General features: G+C 37.7%; 1 protein-coding gene and 1 long non-coding RNA gene across 2 annotated transcripts; both read right to left on the reverse strand.

Moving 5' to 3' along the window:
• Positions 1-4,201: 4,201 nt before the first annotated feature.
• LOC103184065 lies at positions 4,202-6,744 on the reverse strand. The gene is made up of 5 exons (XR_488479.2): positions 6,715-6,744; positions 6,471-6,551; positions 5,863-5,883; positions 5,297-5,323; positions 4,202-4,236 (listed from the first exon to the last, which is right to left on the reverse strand). It is a non-coding gene; the product is annotated as an uncharacterized LOC103184065 (long non-coding RNA).
• Positions 6,745-7,250: 506 nt separating this feature from the next.
• LOC103184095 (NACHT, LRR and PYD domains-containing protein 1b allele 1-like) lies at positions 7,251-16,428 on the reverse strand. The gene is made up of 16 exons (XM_042337381.1): positions 16,161-16,428; positions 15,267-15,299; positions 13,144-13,176; positions 12,985-13,044; positions 12,073-12,143; positions 11,891-11,949; positions 11,592-11,812; positions 10,801-11,054; positions 10,587-10,706; positions 9,906-10,047; positions 9,627-9,662; positions 9,394-9,465; positions 8,827-8,874; positions 8,418-8,483; positions 7,646-7,666; positions 7,251-7,261 (listed from the first exon to the last, which is right to left on the reverse strand). Exons 1-16 carry the CDS (start codon positions 16,426-16,428, stop codon positions 7,251-7,253), a joined length of 1,515 nt encoding a protein of 504 aa, XP_042193315.1.
• Positions 16,429-17,093: the final 665 nt, after the last annotated feature.

Consider the following 17,093-nt stretch of genomic DNA (forward strand, 5'->3'; position numbering starts at 1 on the left):
CACACCTCAACAAAGACCTATGATCTTAATAACCCCATTCATTGAGGTCCAGATTGTTTAAAAGACTCATCAAGGTGTTAAAAAAGTGCCCTTTGTCTTTGAAACAATATCTCTGACTATCTTAGTTCTCAACACATTTGTATCAGAATGTTTAGAAGACGATGCCTTTTTTAAAAAAATTCCATGAAGTGGCTTGACAGCTTTTGATTAAAGAACATAAAATGTTAAGTTCAAGAATAAATAAATTATCTAATTGGATATTATTCAGTGTTTTTCAGTTTTAGATATGATGCTAAAAAAAGAATAGACGTGTGTACATGTAGACACTGAACAACTTTTACCTGAATCAGTTTGAAATGGAGTTTCTTCCGTTTGTGTACCTATATAATTGAACGGAGCTCTGCCTTCCCCAAAAGCTTGTTTGTCTGAAATACAAAGTCAACCCATTTAGGAAATATGACCTAATTGAGAGATCCTCATGTGAAAGATCACTGGTGTAAGCAATCAATGCGTGGTTATAATATTGAAATAGAACAAAATAGATATTTCTAAAAGAAAAAATAAACCTTTTTCTGAATCAAGATGTTGAGATTCTGTTGTCTCTGTCTGTATACCGATATCACATAACACGGTACCTTGATCTCCAAGAGTTTTTATAACTGAAATACAAAGGCAAAAATATTTTTAAATAATTGCACTAAAATACCAAATCTTACTTAAAATGTCATACGAAAAATCTTTGCTAAAGCCTTTTTTCTCTTGGGGGGAAAAGTCAAAGGACCCAAAGTTTATTTGCATTCCCCAAGCTCAAAGACCAATGCCAGAGGGGCAGAACAAGAATAAAAGTACAGCTCTTTTACAGCGTCTCAGGTCTATGCTTACATATCTATAATTTAGCTGGACATTTGCAGCTAACAGTAACAACTTCAGTCGGAATTCAATGGCCACTAAAACATACACTATAAAATGAATACTGAATACAAAAAATGAATACAAAAGAATTAATAAAATAAATTCAGGAATGAAAGAGAAGGCAAAATACATCTTCTGAACCTTTACCTTTCTGAATAGATAGAAACTGCTCTTGAATGGAATCAGGAATGGTTACTGGTGCTTTTAAGAAAAATACAGATTTGTTAGTTCTATTATAAACATCCAACTTCTTTTTTTGTGAATTTGAAAATTACAAACTAAATAAAAATTCTGTTCCAGCTGTCTGATTGTGAAGAAAGACCAATGAAGAGGTGGTCTCATCAAGAACTTGATTTGCATTGCTGTATAGCAATGACTTGGACTTGAATAGATTTTTCCATGTTTCATGGACAAAGATTGCTTCAAATCAATGACATGGATCAATGAGCAGGAACGAAAGGAGGGGAATTTCTGGGCGCTGACCAAAGGCACGGTCAAATAAATAAGATTTCAGAGGGTTTTGAAGAAAGCAGACGCAAAGTGAAGGGATGAGTTCTGGAGAATGAGGGCACAGTGACTGAAAGCTTGGTCGCTGATAAACGATAATCATTGTGTTTGATATAGCAGCTCATCACATTGTTGTGGCTAGGGAATTGAGCAATAGTTCAGGAGTGAGATTTTTGGGGCAGGTAGAGTACAACTGTGAGGAGATTTGAAGATTCGGACAAGGATCATGCATGTACTGAAGGTGCAGAAATTATTTAACGGATATATTTCCAGGTAAAGCATTCACATATAGATATCCCAAATAAAATTAAATATGCATACCTATCTGATGACAAGATCTTTGGTCATCAATTGAATCCACTTTTGCATCTTCACAAGGATCGGAAACACCTAAAATATTCTTGGCTTCTAATGAAAACAAAACTAAAGATTTTATTTGTTGTTTGACATCAGTTTTTGCAACTTGATATGTGTGAACTCAAGCACTTGACTAGCAGCACAGTGCAGTCAGTGGGTTTATGCCAACAGACTGGCGAATCAAAAGCACATCAACAAGGGCCTAACCCTAACCCCAAGTAGACATCTAAAGACATTTCAATAAGACACTAACACAATCCTAAACAACTTTCTGTCAATGTATAGGATATAGCAGCAAGGAGATAAATAAGGCATTATTTAGGGTGGAGCATTCTTAAACATAGTACTAAAATACCTGGTTCTGATATTGCAGTTTCCAGCATTGATTTGACTTCGGCTAAAACGCTGCTATGTTTACATTCGATTTCTGCATCATGAACAGATTTACTTGTTACCACAATAATCTATAAAGATATTTCCTTTCCCACATACAAATAATATTTTTCAAGATATTAAATAACTGGATTAAATAGAGATGAAAACGGTTGTAATACTTCAAAAAGAAACTATCCAAAATTAAGGAGGAACCAACTCTAATTTCATTGTCAGATGTGATTCAAAACCAGACTGCACACCAGAGAAAATTGAACATTTCCTGAGGGCATGTTATAATAATCTTTGCATTTGATATAACATTGAAACATCTCAAAGCACTGAATGCAAGGATTATTATATTACCCTTATCTACATGCACTGCCACTTTTAATGACCTGTACACCAATTGTGATTGGAATTATTTTGAAAGGTATTATTGTTGGTAATAACCAAGCCTGCATAAAAGATGGACGAATGAAGTTGTTTTCATTATAAGATTACGACATTAAGATTTAGTAGCAACTGGCTTATATCAGAATGTTTTAGTTAAAGTAAGTACATACAAACAATTCTATAAACAAAAAGTTAGAAACGTACCTGACTGATTATCCATTTCTTCAAGTATATGTTTGCAAACATCATCTTCATCTGAAATACATTTAAGATGTAAAATGGTCATATCATGTCCCTGAATTGCATTAGGTACGTATTCCTCTCTACTCAGTTACCAAGATATTTTCCTATTTATGTTTCCAATATACTTGTATAATTCACAAATAGCAATATAGATTATAATGAATGAAAAAAATTAAAATATAAATTTACTAAAATGTTTATGTCATAGATATTTGCTCTATATGAAGTATGACATGACTATTCTCATTATAAACATATACAGATTTGGCACAATGACATCTGGCAAAAATGGTGCACATGTCTTTTCCTTCCCCCAAAAAAAGTTTAGCCAAAAGTTGAATTTAAGAAAATAAGTAAATTTATACCTGATTGATCATGAGGCAATCCCAAATTTTCCAGTAACATTCTAACTTGGCATAAAAGAACTCTATATTTGCAGATACGCTTTGAACCTGGAGGAATACAAGAGTTCAAATATTTACATGAAATTACAAAGCAGGATGATTGACATAAAACATGATTTTGGTTCATAGCTAAGAAGAGATGACCAAATAAGTGACTCACAGTTTAAAGCGGTCATCATGCACACACCACTAACTATACCTGATGGATGGGATGATACAAGGAAATTTGATTTCACAGATGGAGGTTTGCAAACATCTTCTCCATCTGAAATATAGTTACAGTGTTTCACTTTACAGTATATTCCGTGAAGAGCTTTGAGACATCTCAACGACATGATAGTGCACTATATCAAACTCAAGGATTTTTATTATTATTATTCTTTAGCTTTTCAATCTATTTCAACCAAAGCAACATACATTACAATTTGTTGCATCGATTAAATATGTTCAACATTTTTTGCAATTACTTAAATGTAGTGAAGAATATTATTTGAAGATGAGTATCCCTGAAGTAAAACACTAAAATTATACCTAGTTGATAGTGAGATGGTCGTACTTTTTCCAGTAGTGTTATGACTTCACATAATTCAGCTCTATGCTTACAAACTTCTGATTCTGAAAAAATGCAAGAATTATTATCATTAGATAAAAACAATTTTGCAATTCTGATCTTCACTAATATTTTTTCTCACATTACAAATAAAACTATGATAATTCTTCACAACAGATATCTCTTCTAAGGACCTCTTCAGATTCTTTTCCCCAGTCCCACAGACAGCTGGAACATAGAAAGTGCTAAGTTCTATCCACATCAACATGTTAGACTGACTGTATATGCCACCTGAAAAGGATGGGGTGTCAAAATTCTGTACCATAATCTCCTATCAGAGGGAAGCTTCATCCAGGAACAATGCCCTCTGCATAACTCAGAGATCAAGAAGTACAAAAAGAAAATAAACCTTACCTCCATTGGAATCTATAGTTTCATGTTGTATAGCTTGTGTAGCAGCTGCCATATCTGTTTCTTCCTCAAAAGGTATCACATCTAAAAATGTATTTAAATGTTAAACACATTTAACAAATACAGTACCGCAGTACCAATACTGTATACTATAACATATCAGGCTATGTTTCTGAAAGTTTGTTAACTGAAAGAAGAAATAAGTGATGAAGGTTATAGCAATTAATTATTTAACTATAATCACATTAGTTTACAAAAGACAAATTGACTGCCCAATTCTCCGTAGATAGCAAAGAATATGATAGTGGTACTATGTGGGAAGAAACATTGGTAATCAATTTTCCAAGCATAATGCCAAAATTGTTGAATGTTATTGAATGTTCATAAATTTAATTACAAACAATACAGGATACATGATAGTATATAAGGGTTTCAAATTCTTTTTTTATTGATTTTGTCTGAAGATTGCAATCCTGAAAATAGGAGCAATAGAATGCAGTGAATATTGATAAAAGTAGCTTACAAATATGAAATGGTTGTTAAATTAGTCTTGGATCAATACCCACCATATTCCACTGACCTTAGGGCCAAATAAAAGATTCTAAGATTACTATGCCACTCAATAAATGTAACATATAACATTATAGGATATACTCTGCTGCATCTGCCCCTTTCCTATAGTTTACCTGAATGCAATAGTAGTAAACTTCCAGATGCAACATTTTTTTTAATGTTACAGATATTAATGTTTTACATGAAGTGGGTTAGTTTCATAAGGTCATGTAGTTCTTTGTTTCTTCTTTCAGTGGATAATCTTCATGTTTTGGATCTCGATAGTTAGTCTTGTCAGACTATTAATTATAATCCTTCAATCCTTCAATAATCAAAGCACTTTATACGATTTTACTGAGAACTAGAATGACTACATTTGTAGGCGAACGCAGCAATTTGTTGTGCATAGCAACGTCCCACAAACAGCCAAGACCAATGAATAACCAATTTTAATTGGGGCTTGTTGACTAGAACATTGGGAGAAACTTCCTTCTCTATTCAACTGTGGATGGTGTGAGCAGTTCTGTAAATCCTGTGAAGCATTTTGAGACATCCTCCCAATAAAAAGCATTTTCAATATTGTTTTATTTACCTGAAAACAATAGTGGTAAACTTGTAGCTGTAAAAAAGAAAATTTAACGTTAAAGACCATCATTTGTTTCCTGAAGCAAGTTAGTTCCACAAGGACTAACAGTTCTGTTATTTCACTCAGTTTAACTGTGGATTGTGCTAAAGCTCTGTTTGACCCCATCCTCACCAAATAGACAAGTAGACTGGGTTAATTGCCATGTTTTTATTTATATCATCTAACTCAGCAAAGACTGAATCTTAGCAAAGACTGAACCAAGATTGAATCTAGGACCTTTCGTTGATTGGCTCCAAACAGTGCATTCATTCACCCAGTAACTCCACAATATAGTTTAATATGTTCTATCTTCATTCTCGCTTTCAACCGCCTTAGGGTCCCTCTGGATTTTAACCTGACAACCTTCTTTCTGCTAAAGTATCAAAAGATTCTGGGGGGCATTATGTAATCATTTACTCCCTTTCCTGTTCTCTCTATTTAATCTACATTGTTGCAGACGTTGGAGTAGTTGTTTATAGAGAAGGATACATAAAGTAGAAACATGTTCTCTTCACAAACAATGGATTCCTCACCTCGTTGCGGTTCAAATTCATCTAGCATAAAAAAAGGAAAAAAAATTAGGTATAGCTGTGCAAAAGGCGTTTTATTTGGTTTAAATTATATTTCCAGCACAACCTTACATTAGGGAGATCTCTTTCACAGTATGTCATTAACAAAGCCCACTTAAAATTTAGGGTGCAACATTGTAAAAGGTATTTCTTGCTTTATAGTATTGTGTGAGATCTTTCCGAATAAAAGTATGGTAAGTTTTATAACGTTCATAAATTTAATTACAAATAATCAGAGCAGCAAAGTTCCTCCTGCCTTACGTAAATGGAGTAAAACAATAAAAATAGATATTTTTCAGGTAAAATAAAAAACATTGGATTTCTGTTCAGTACACACATGTTGAAAAAGGGTATAAACTCTCTCTTCGGAGTAATACTTTAAGAACCACATAAACCTCAACACATTTCTGGCTTGACCTGGCGTTATAATACAATGCATATAGTAATTTTTCTACCATTTCTCTATGCATTTTTGTAAATACACAGTTCAAGTTGAACGCAAGCCAAAGGGAATGGTTACACTTCTCATTGTTTATGGATTGAGAGAACAAACTAAAAAAAATGAAACATACCTTCAGAAGAATGGTAAGGTTGATGAGGTATTGGCTGTATATTAGATGACATACTTCTAATTTCCTGTAAAGCTTCCACATCTGAAATTTTTAAAATACTGTAGTAAGCAAATGTGCAGTATAAGCTAGAACTAAAAGATTCTATTTTCTGAAAGTGTAGAAATGTAAGCAGATATAGTTCCAGAATCACCATAGGTCTCAAATGGAAAAATCGAATAAAAAAACAATATATAGCATATATTACCAGAAAAGGTTCTATGCACATTGCTATCTGCAAAAAAANTCAGAAATAATTTTTAGAAATGTTATTTTTTAAATAGCGTGAACAATTGCATATCAAAAGGATTCTGCTCTGCAATATACAGGCTGCAAAAGTGCTAACTAAGTTTTTTGCCTCAATTTTTACTAAGGAGGAGACAGGTAATTTATTTGATTATATTGGAAGGGGAACTCGAGAGTGTTGCAGAGATAAGTTGTAACATCATTCGCATCACTACCAGCATAGTTGCCCAAAAGCTGTACATAGGTAAATAAGTCTCAGGGACCAGATAAATTGCATCCCAGGATCCTTAAGGATCTAATGGAAGAAGTTGCAGGAACTCTGGCACAAATCTTCCAGAAATCACTGAATACCGGAGAGGTGCCTGGAGACTGGAGAAAGGCAGATGTTACTCCTATTCTTTTTTAAAAACAAAAGGCAGCAAGAATGACCCCAAAAACTACAATCCAGTGCGTTTGACCATTGTGATGAAGCTATGCAGACCCTTATTGATGATACGATCATGAAGCATCTGGACAGAAACAAAATCATAAAAGATAGCCAATATGGGTTCATGAGGGGGAGATCTTGCCAATCTAATTCACTGTTTTTTTTTGACAGTGAGCTTGATAAGGTTAAGACAGTGGATGTTGTATATTTAGATTTCAGTGAACTCAATATTCAGAACTTGAATGTACAATCTGATAAAGACACAAGAGTTCTGAGCGGCATGCACAATGACAACGGCACATGAAATCTGATTGGGTGTCTTATATTGTCCATTGCAATTGGATTTCATAGATGGAAATCTTATACATCATAATCTCTAAATTACCAGATTTTATTTTTGCAAATTAGTGAAATAACTGTTCAAAATAATTTCTGCTTATTTGTAGCAAGCAAAAGTAGTAATTACCTGAAACGGAAGAACGAATTCCTGCAAAATATGAATAAATTATAAATATTAGCATTCTCAATCTAATTTATGTCTCAGACATGGACAATATATTGATCAGAGTATTTGAGATGTTATTTTTCCCCTTGCTTGTGTATCTTGTAATTATCAACTGGTGTACCACATACTGTTGACAATTTTCTGCAATAATAAAATGTTGCTAAAAGGTCAGAGCTTGGGAATGTGCTTGTCAGTTTGTTTTTGACAAAAAACAAATGAAACAAAAAAGGAAATAAAATTGTCAAGCTAACACTACCTGAGGGGCTTGAGGGGATAGCACGGAGAAAGGGCAGTAGGCTGAGGAAGCATTCAAAGAATAAGGAAGACTGCTTGGTCAGGCGATCAGAACATGGGTCAGCAGACGTAGCATGCTGCTGCCTAAAAGCTTTTAAAGCAGTGTGGCCTCTTTAGCTATTTTTCATGTTGGCATTTAACCAACAGTATTAGGAGTATGTGGAATCAGGAAGAATGAGACATACATACAACAAACATCCACCCAGCCCTAACCCGTAAGATGGTTTTGTCTTCAAATTTAAGATGACACAAAAATGCGGAAGATGCTTGAATTCAGTTTTAATTTGGAGGCCGGTTCTCTTTAAAGATTGTGGAAAACCATCTTCCAGATTAAGAATGTATTTCAGTTTTTCACAATTCTGGACCATCCTAAATTTTAAGTATGACAGAATAAGATTATTTAGTACAGCATATCCGGCCAATAGTATTTGAAATATACCTGATTTTGAGTGTAAAAAATCATCCGTTACATTGTTACGCTCCATGCTCCTAGCTGCTTCCACTTCTGAAATATTTAACAAGTACAATACTGATAAATTTAAGAATATAAAGATGACAACACTGTACTAACATTCAATCCATAAAGTATGTCAAATTCAAGTAATTTAGAATCCTCTCCAAAATCTGCAATTGTACCCACATGGTAACACTTCCAATTAAATTACTAAAATGCTGTGCAAAAATATACCTGCTCCAGTTGTCCCATCACTTAAGACTCACAATCTGGAGAACAGAAAATCAAATCCTAGGTGGCAGCCATCCACCATTGCGCTCAATATGACCCTGTAAAGCAGTTAGCAATAGAAGGGATATAAACACTAAATCTGGAGGATCTCAAACATACACACCGGGCTTTGGCATTGTCTTTTCATCCTCATCATCCTCAACGATGGCATCTACAGTACAAAGGCAAAAACAAAATCTCCAAGATTAGGTGCCTTATAGGATCATCATCATTATGCCCTTGACATATTTCAGGAATAAAATCAGATTGACAAATACAAAAAACTAGCCTGATTTGACAACTTACTGAAATTAGGTAGGGTACACATTCAATGAAGCTAAGTCTGCCTGAAGAACTGCCAATGTTGTACATTGGATAAACACTGAGGCCGAATGTGCAATCTTCACACATATTTTCATTGCTAGCGAGTTCTATATTAATCAACTCTATTTTTAATCATGAAATGAATGCATCTTTTTCTCCACAGGTTACATTCAACAATCAAGGTGAAATAAAGTGCAAGCCAAAGCCCTAATGGGTACGGTGATCCTAGCTGGACAAGTATCGAGAAGCTTGCTAGACAATGTTCTCAAGGCAAGCAATGCCGTTTTTACTGCTGGTTAAATTCCAGTAGTATCCCATTGCACACTCTGGGCGCCCATTATGGTTTACATATTTAACCTATACGTACCTTTGGTACAAACTGAGTCGCTGCTTTCTGATGATGAAAGTTCCACTTCATCATTATCCACTTCATCATTATCTTTCCAATATAAATGAACATCATCAAAATAAGATTAATTAGTTCAACTTTCCAAACCCATTCACGTTGTTCTGCAACTTTTCTAACTGAAAACATAGGAAGGTTTGTTTTCTTTTAGGTTAATAAAATAAGTTTGGGATAAGAAGCACTTCAAGGCATACCTACTAAAGCAGCCGCAGCAGAAACTTTACCATCTTCTGGGAAAACAAAAAACAATATTCATTTAAGCTATTGATCAGTAATTGTCATCGCCCCCCCCAGGGTCTATGTAATAATAATCCTTGCATTTGATATAGTGCCTTATCATGTCTTCGAGACGTCTAAAACTGCTTCATAGATATTCTGTAAAGTGAAGTGACTGTATATTTTATGGACGAAATACAGCAGCCAATTGCCATGAAGATTTGTATGAGTAAGGTTGTTATTTTTTCAATACTCACTGGATCTTAACAAGATATTCCATAAAGCATCATTCTTTTTTCTCTTTGTCAGTTTTAACTCAAATAAATCATTTTCTTTTTTAATAAATACTTCATAAAATGGCTGTTTTAAATCCATATCAATGTAATGGAATTTCATTTCCTGTAATAAATATAAAATTATTATTTTTCTTAAAATGCAACAGTATAATGAACTAAAAATAAACACAATTTCCACAAATACAAACAGAAGTACTTCTCCATTTCCTACTTGATTTACTATCAAAACTTCTCTCTTTCGCTGCAATATATAAATTCTTCCAATATGGCAAGTAAGCGTGGTTTGAATAATCAATGTTCATTTGCTTTGTGTATTCAGAAAACATAGGTCCCTCCAGTAACAGTCTGTTCCTTTATAAATGTTGCTTTATAACTGTTGACTTAAATTTGTATTTTTTATATAATGTGTCTCATTCAATGGTTTAACATACAGGTGACATATTAAATAAGATTTCAGTTAGATGAAAAGTACAACAGGAGTGAATTTATCATCTAATTATGACTATAAAATAAGATGAATTTGTCCCATTTTTTGTTCCAAAGCTTTAATATTAATTAATAATAGATTCGTTCTTAATAATATGGCATTAACACTTTCTGAAGTTAACTGAATTTTAGCAGTACATACATATTTCTGCTTACTTCTGGTATGATCTGAATATCTGAAGAGCTAATTAGAGAATACTTTCTACCAAAGTAGAGGGACCTTGTGGGTGAGGGACGTTTAATCATAACCGATTCGGATTCCTGCAAATGAACTGCCTGCAAAATAGTGGAGAAGCACAACTTTGTTTTGCAATGCACTCTCATATCATAAGGTAGTCACAGAATAAAAATTGAATTAAAACAAAATTACCTGCATTATTGAAAGGTCATTTGGTATAACATAGACATGAAGAATTACAGCAGCTGGGTTTGCAGTTTGATAAATCATTGTCAGACTATAAAATGAAAACCACGAGTTTCTGTCAACAATAACTCCCATAAGCGAAAAAGTTGGCATTTGTAATTCAGCATGAGCTTGATGAATTTCTGATGGCTTCAGTACACTATAGGAGCTTTCTTTAACATGGAAGATGGCAAAGGTATAATCTATTTTTCTATCTGTGCCTGCAGAAGAAAAAAAACATGTTTATGCATAGTTGTAGTTTTCTATAAACGAAACACGTCATAGGAGAGAACCCTGAAAATTTCAACCACAGGAAAAAAAATTAATTGATGTTTCCCTGGAGGATTGTTCGTTATGTATCAACCTTCGGAACAAAAAAGGCCATACAAGCATTTTAAAGTCATTATCTGAAATATTGTCTCTGTGATTTTATCCTCTCAAAATGTCAGCAAATGTTGGCACCCAATTCTCTGTGGATGGAAATGTGAAATGTTTTCCTTTGGGTGGGAACAATGTGTGTAAACATACTTAGTTTATTATTTATTATTATTATTAATGTATCAGGCTATTTTTCAACAAGGAACAGTGACAGTTTTTCTGTAATATCAAACAATACAATTGAACTATGTATACACTATCAACTTAATGGGAACTACTTCCCTAAAAAACATTGTAATACCAATTGGAACAATAATTTAAACACAGTATAATGCATGTGTACAGTCAAGCGCAGAAATAAAGAAAATATTTAAAGATACCTTTTAAACAAATAAAATGAGGAAGATGAATAGCTGTAATAACACTGTCTTCTGCCAAAATATTAAACAATGGACCTGAAAATTCTGCTTTCTGTATCACAATAATAGGAGCATATTCACGCCACGAGCAATATCTGTAATCAATAGTTGTTGATTTTGTGATTTCCCATCTTAGTCCAGTTACAGCACATTCATAATTGCCTTCATCTGGGAGGGAAATCCTGCACAGAAATGTGAATATGAGAATGTAATATAGAACAAAAAGACATAAAATGATTGGGTTTCTAATCATACTTTACCTAAAAAATAACTCATGATCAGAGACATCAGGCTCTATCACTGTCCAGTTTGTTTTTTCCTACAGAGGAACAAAGAAAGGGAATATATCAGATTTTGGAGTAAATCAGATTGTTCCTTAGTATCCTATTTTTACTACATGAAACACATTTCTAGCCAATTACATTTAAATCAAAACTGTTACCTCTTCATTCTCATACATGTTAGAAATAGTCATCTTTTGGTGACTAAACTCACAAAGTATCCTCATCATTCCTGTGCGAAAAGATAAATAGGAACAGGTTTATTTTTTCTCTCTACTTTTTCATAAGAATTATTTATTACAATTTGTAGAATTTTGCAGCTACAGTATTTGGATTCACCAAGACTCATCAGAATCGAGTACAGTGGGAGTTACTGCAGTAAGTGCACTACAGTTACATTAATAGCATAACTGGATTATATGACACATTACGCAATTTGGTCAACTCCCAAGTAGTCCAATGTTACAACAGTTTCCCTACTATGTCAGCATGACAGATTTAGTAATCCAAGTGGTGTAATTAACAAAGCTGTGAGTTTGTTTAGAAACATGATGACATACATCCATTTGTCCACATTAACCAGATATAGACACATCATCTACTGTAATTCCAGTATCATATCTATTTGAACTCATATAATTCACTCATTGTGTATTTGTTCAATATACATTTAGAAATAGCTAATCTGGCTATAAAGGAAAAGGATGCCAGTTCCTGTAAGAGACTTTTCCAGGTGAAATTATATAACATTCTTCTTTCTGCGCTTTACAATAATACTTTCAACTATAATAATAATCCTTGCATTTGATATAGCGCCATATCACATTTTCGAGACGTCTCAAAGTGCTTCACAGAATATACTGTAAAGTGAATTGACTGCGTTTTTAATTTACGTTATATGGGAACACTCCTTCCAAGGCAAGGTTTCCCGATAAATTATCAAAAAAGATTGTTTAAATAAACAGATATTTAAAAAAACATAGAAACTTGAGAAAAAGGTTGTTACTTCTAATTTATATATTTTTAAAAAAAGTGGCATTAGCTATTTAAAACAATGAAGGCAGATAACGTACTTCTGTGCCTCTCAGTAGTTTCTGAAGTCACAGGTTGAAATTTAGCAGGCGGGCTCCAATCTAAAATATATTTAAAAAGATATATTTTAATATTATCACAATTAAATATCAGAAAATAACAATAAGAATGTAGTATTAAAATTCTACAAATAGTGTTACCTGCTGATGTACCTTTGGGGAATTCGCCTGCAACTGAAACAAAAAAGATTGTGAAAATCTGTTCACAATTAACTAGTGTTAAAATACACAAATATTTGAAATTTTGACACGTTAAAAATACCTGTGATTTTAGCTTAAGACTATCGAGTCCACTCAAAGTCTTCCAAAAGAAAAGCCAAGAAAAGCAGCAAATCTGAAGATTGGGAGAGTTTTAGAAACCAGCAAAAAAAAACTAAAAAACTCATTAAGAGCGAGAAAAAGGAGTATGGGGGTAAGCTATCGAGGAACATTAAGTCTGATTGTAAAAGTTTTTACAAATATATTAAGAGGAATAGTCGAGTGAGGGTAAATGTAGGTCCACTTCAGTCAGAGACGGGAGAAGTTGTAATGGGGGATAAGGATATGGCAGTGTCCCTAAATGGGTACTTTGCATCTGTCGTCACCCTAGAAGACAAAACAAGTCTGCCAACAATAGAGATGCACCAAGTGGATAAGGACAGGGAGCAACTTAGGGAAATTTTCACTCATGGAGAATTGGTGCTCGGGAAACTGTTAACACTAAAAAGTGACAAATCCCCTGGTCCGGATGGCTTGCATCCCAGGGTTTTAAAAGAGGAGCTTATGAGATAGTGGAGGCCTTATGTCTGATCTTCCAAAATTCCTTGGATTCTGGAACAGTCCCCATGGATTGGAAGATCGCAAATGTCACACCACTATTTAAAAAAGGTGGAAAAGGAAAGATAGGGAACTATAGGCCAGTTAGTCTCACATTAGTGATAGGAAAAATTCTAGAATCGTTGATTAAGGATGTGGTAGTGCGGTATTTAGGACACAATATAATTAGGCCAAGTCAACATGGCTTTACAAAAGGGAAGTCATTTTTGACAAATCTCATAGTTTTTTGAGGATATTTTGAGTAAACTTGATAAGGGTGAATCAGTGGATGTAGTCTATTTGGACTTCCAGAAGGCATTCAATAAGGTGCCGCATAAAAGGTTAGTCCAAAAGATAAGGGCCCATGGAATTGGGGGGAAGCATATTAACGTGTATTGGGGAATAGTTAATGGGTAGGAAACAAAGAGTAGGGATAAACGGGTCCTTTTCAGATTGGAGGGATGTGACTAGTGGAGTACCACAAGGCCTCAGCTATTTACCATCTACATCAACGATCTAGATGAGGACATCGAAGTTAAGATATCTAAATTCGCGGATGACACAAAACTAGGAGGAAGTGTCAACACAGAGGATGACATTAAAAAAATGCAGCGAGACATAGATAGGTTAGGTGATTGGGCAGGTAGGTGGCAGATGAAGTATAATGTAGGGAAGTGCGAAGTCATCCACCTGGGTAGCAAAAACAGTAGATCGGGTTATTTTTTAGAAGGGGAGAGATTGGAATGTGTTAGCGTCCAGAGGGACTTGGGTGTCCTTGTACACCAATCACAGAAAGTTAGTCTGCAGGTGCAGCAGCAATTAGGAAGGCGAACGGTATGTTAGCATTCATTATGAAAGGATTAGAGTATAAGAGTAGGGAAGTCTTGCTGCAACTGTATAGGGCCCTGGTGAGACCACACCTGGAATACTGTGTGCAGTTTTGGTCTCCTTATTTAAGGAAGGATGTACTTGCCTTGGAGGGGGTGCAGCATAGATTTACTGGGTTAGTACCAGGGATGAAGGGGATGAGTTACGAGGATAGGCTGACCAATTTGGGCCTTTCTTCTCTAGAATATAGAATTAGAGGGGATCATCAAAGAGCATAATCATCAAAGGGTATGGCTTACTCCTGCTCCTACATGTCATGTTATGTTATGAAATTTCAACTGCTGCTTAACTATGGCAATCATTGAAGTGTTTAACTGAAATGACACCATTTCCATTTCCGTTAAAGAACAAACACAAAATTCTGTGCAATCTGCAAACCTCATACCCGGAAATCGAATTACTGAGGTGATTCGCTTTCCCAGACAGCAATATCACATCCCGTGAACCTCAGAAACGTGTCGGCACGTCTAATGCGCGTCGAGTATGCATTTACTTTAAAAGCTGCCACAGAATCTAGTGCTACTTGTGCGACTGTAAGGTCCAATCCCATTAAGGGTGTAAAATATTAAAAGGCAAATTACTGGTATAGTCAATGACTCCAGATCCATCTGCACCTGCAAAGAGAGAAAAAAAAAGAGGAGCCTTTTATTTATTTATTTTTTTTAAAAAAAAAACAACATTTCGATCCACGGCGCTTGTCCGAATAATAAGAACCACCGCCGCCGCCGCCACAAGACGCCTCTTGCCTCTCGATGTGGCGCTTTCCGCGCCGTCGAGACGTCTCGAAGGCGCTCCGCGGGCGGATCGTGCAACCAAATTATTGTGGGTTTTTTTTTCGGTCTTGAGGGACTATATGTGCAATAATAATAATAATGTGTGGTGGGGGTGGTGGTGGGTTGGGGGGTGGGGGGAGGAGGAGGAGGGGGGGGAGGAGGAGGAGGAGGGGGAGGAGGGGTGGGGGGGGGGGAGGAGGAGGAGGGGTGGGGAGGAGGGGGGGTGGGGGGAGGAGGAGGAGGGGGAGGAGGGGTGGGGGGAGGAGGAGGGAGGAGGGAGGAGGGGTGGGGGAGGAGGGGAGGGGGGGGGGAGGGAGGAGGAGGGGTGGGGGAGGGGGGAGGGTGGGGGAGGAGGGGGGTGGGGGGGAGGAGGGGTGGGGAGGGGGGGGTGGGGGGAGGAGGGGTGGGGAGGGGGGGGAGGGGGGTGGGGGAGGAGGGGGGGGGGGTGGGGGGGGAGGAGGAGGAGGGGTGGGGAGGGGGGGGTGGGGGGAGGAGGAGGAGGGGTGGGGAAGGGGGGGGGGGTGGGGGGAGGAGGAGGAGGGGTGGGGGGGGGGGGTGGGGGGAGGAGGAGGAGGGGTGGGGGGGGAGGAGGAGGAGGGAGGGGTGGGGGAGGAGGAGGAGGGGGGGGGGTGGGGGGAGGAGGAGGAGGGGGAGGGGGGGCTAGTTCTAGCCATCGAGAAGAGTCAATGGCGCTGCACGTACTCCTCTCCTGGTAAGTCACGATGGATTCCAACGCGAGACCACACTCCCCCACCGTCAGGTCGTCCTCCAGCGGCTGCTGGGCCGCCAGGAGCCTGAGCCGCTCGGGGCTGACGGGCTCGGGGTTGCTCGGGTCCGCGTTCAGCAACGCCGTCAGGTTCCGCTTCACGTCCTCGATGGTGTCGCCCAACTTCACCCCCACACGGAATTGCCTCCCGTCGACCCGCAGGACGTTTAAGTCGAAGGTCGCCTCGGCCCCGGCGTCGGCCATTTGCTGTGAGGCCATCTCTCTCTCTCTCTCTCCCTCCCTCTCCCTCACTGGGGGGTGTGTGTGTGTGTACGAAGCTCCTCTCCCGCCCTCCCGCCCCCCGCGTGTCGGTTCAAATCGGCCACGTGGTTCCAACGGTCCAAACGCCCTGCGCTCGTGCGCACCACGTGCTCAAACCGTCCACGTGCTCAAACCGTCCACGTGCTCAAACCGTCCACCTGCCCCCCCCCCCCCACAAGCCAACCATGCGGGAAGCGCGGGCACCGCCGCAGGCGACGCGGGCACCACAGGTAATGTGTAACATGGGCACCACAGGTAACGTGTAACATGGGCACCACAGGTAAGCCATAGGTAACGTGGGCACCACAGGTAACGTGGGCACCACAGGTAACATGGGCACCACAGGTAACATGGGCACCACAGGTAACATGGGCACCACAGGTAACATGGGCACCACAGGTAAGCCATAGGTAAGATGGGTACCACAGGTAATGTGGGCACCGCGCAGGTAACGTGGGCACCGCGCAGGTAACGTGGGCACCACAGGTAACGTGTAACATGGGCACCACAGGTAAGCCATAGGTAACGTGGGTACCACAGGATTACATGGGCACCACAGGTAACATGGGCACCACAGGTAAGCCACAAGTAAGATGGGCACCACAGGT

This window comes from Callorhinchus milii, unplaced genomic scaffold, assembly GCF_018977255.1.
Source record: "Callorhinchus milii isolate IMCB2004 unplaced genomic scaffold, IMCB_Cmil_1.0 Scaffold8, whole genome shotgun sequence".
In the NCBI taxonomy this organism is placed as follows: Eukaryota; Metazoa; Chordata; class Chondrichthyes; order Chimaeriformes; family Callorhinchidae; genus Callorhinchus; species Callorhinchus milii.

What these genes read in the sequence shown, in the direction of transcription:
- LOC103184095 (XM_042337381.1), bottom strand. Translation starts at nt 16,428, where the DNA reads ATGGCCGACGCCGGGGCCGAGGCGACCTTCGACTTAAACGTCCTGCGG. An exon ending in CGTGACTTACCAGGAGAGGA is followed by an intron (nt 15,300 to 16,160) that starts GTACGTGCAGCG and finishes CTCTCTTTGCAG; the next exon opens with GTGCAGATGGATCTGGAGTC. An exon ending in CCCCAAAGGTACATCAGCAG is followed by an intron (nt 13,045 to 13,143) that starts GTAACACTATTT and finishes AATATATTTTAG; the next exon opens with ATTGGAGCCCGCCTGCTAAA.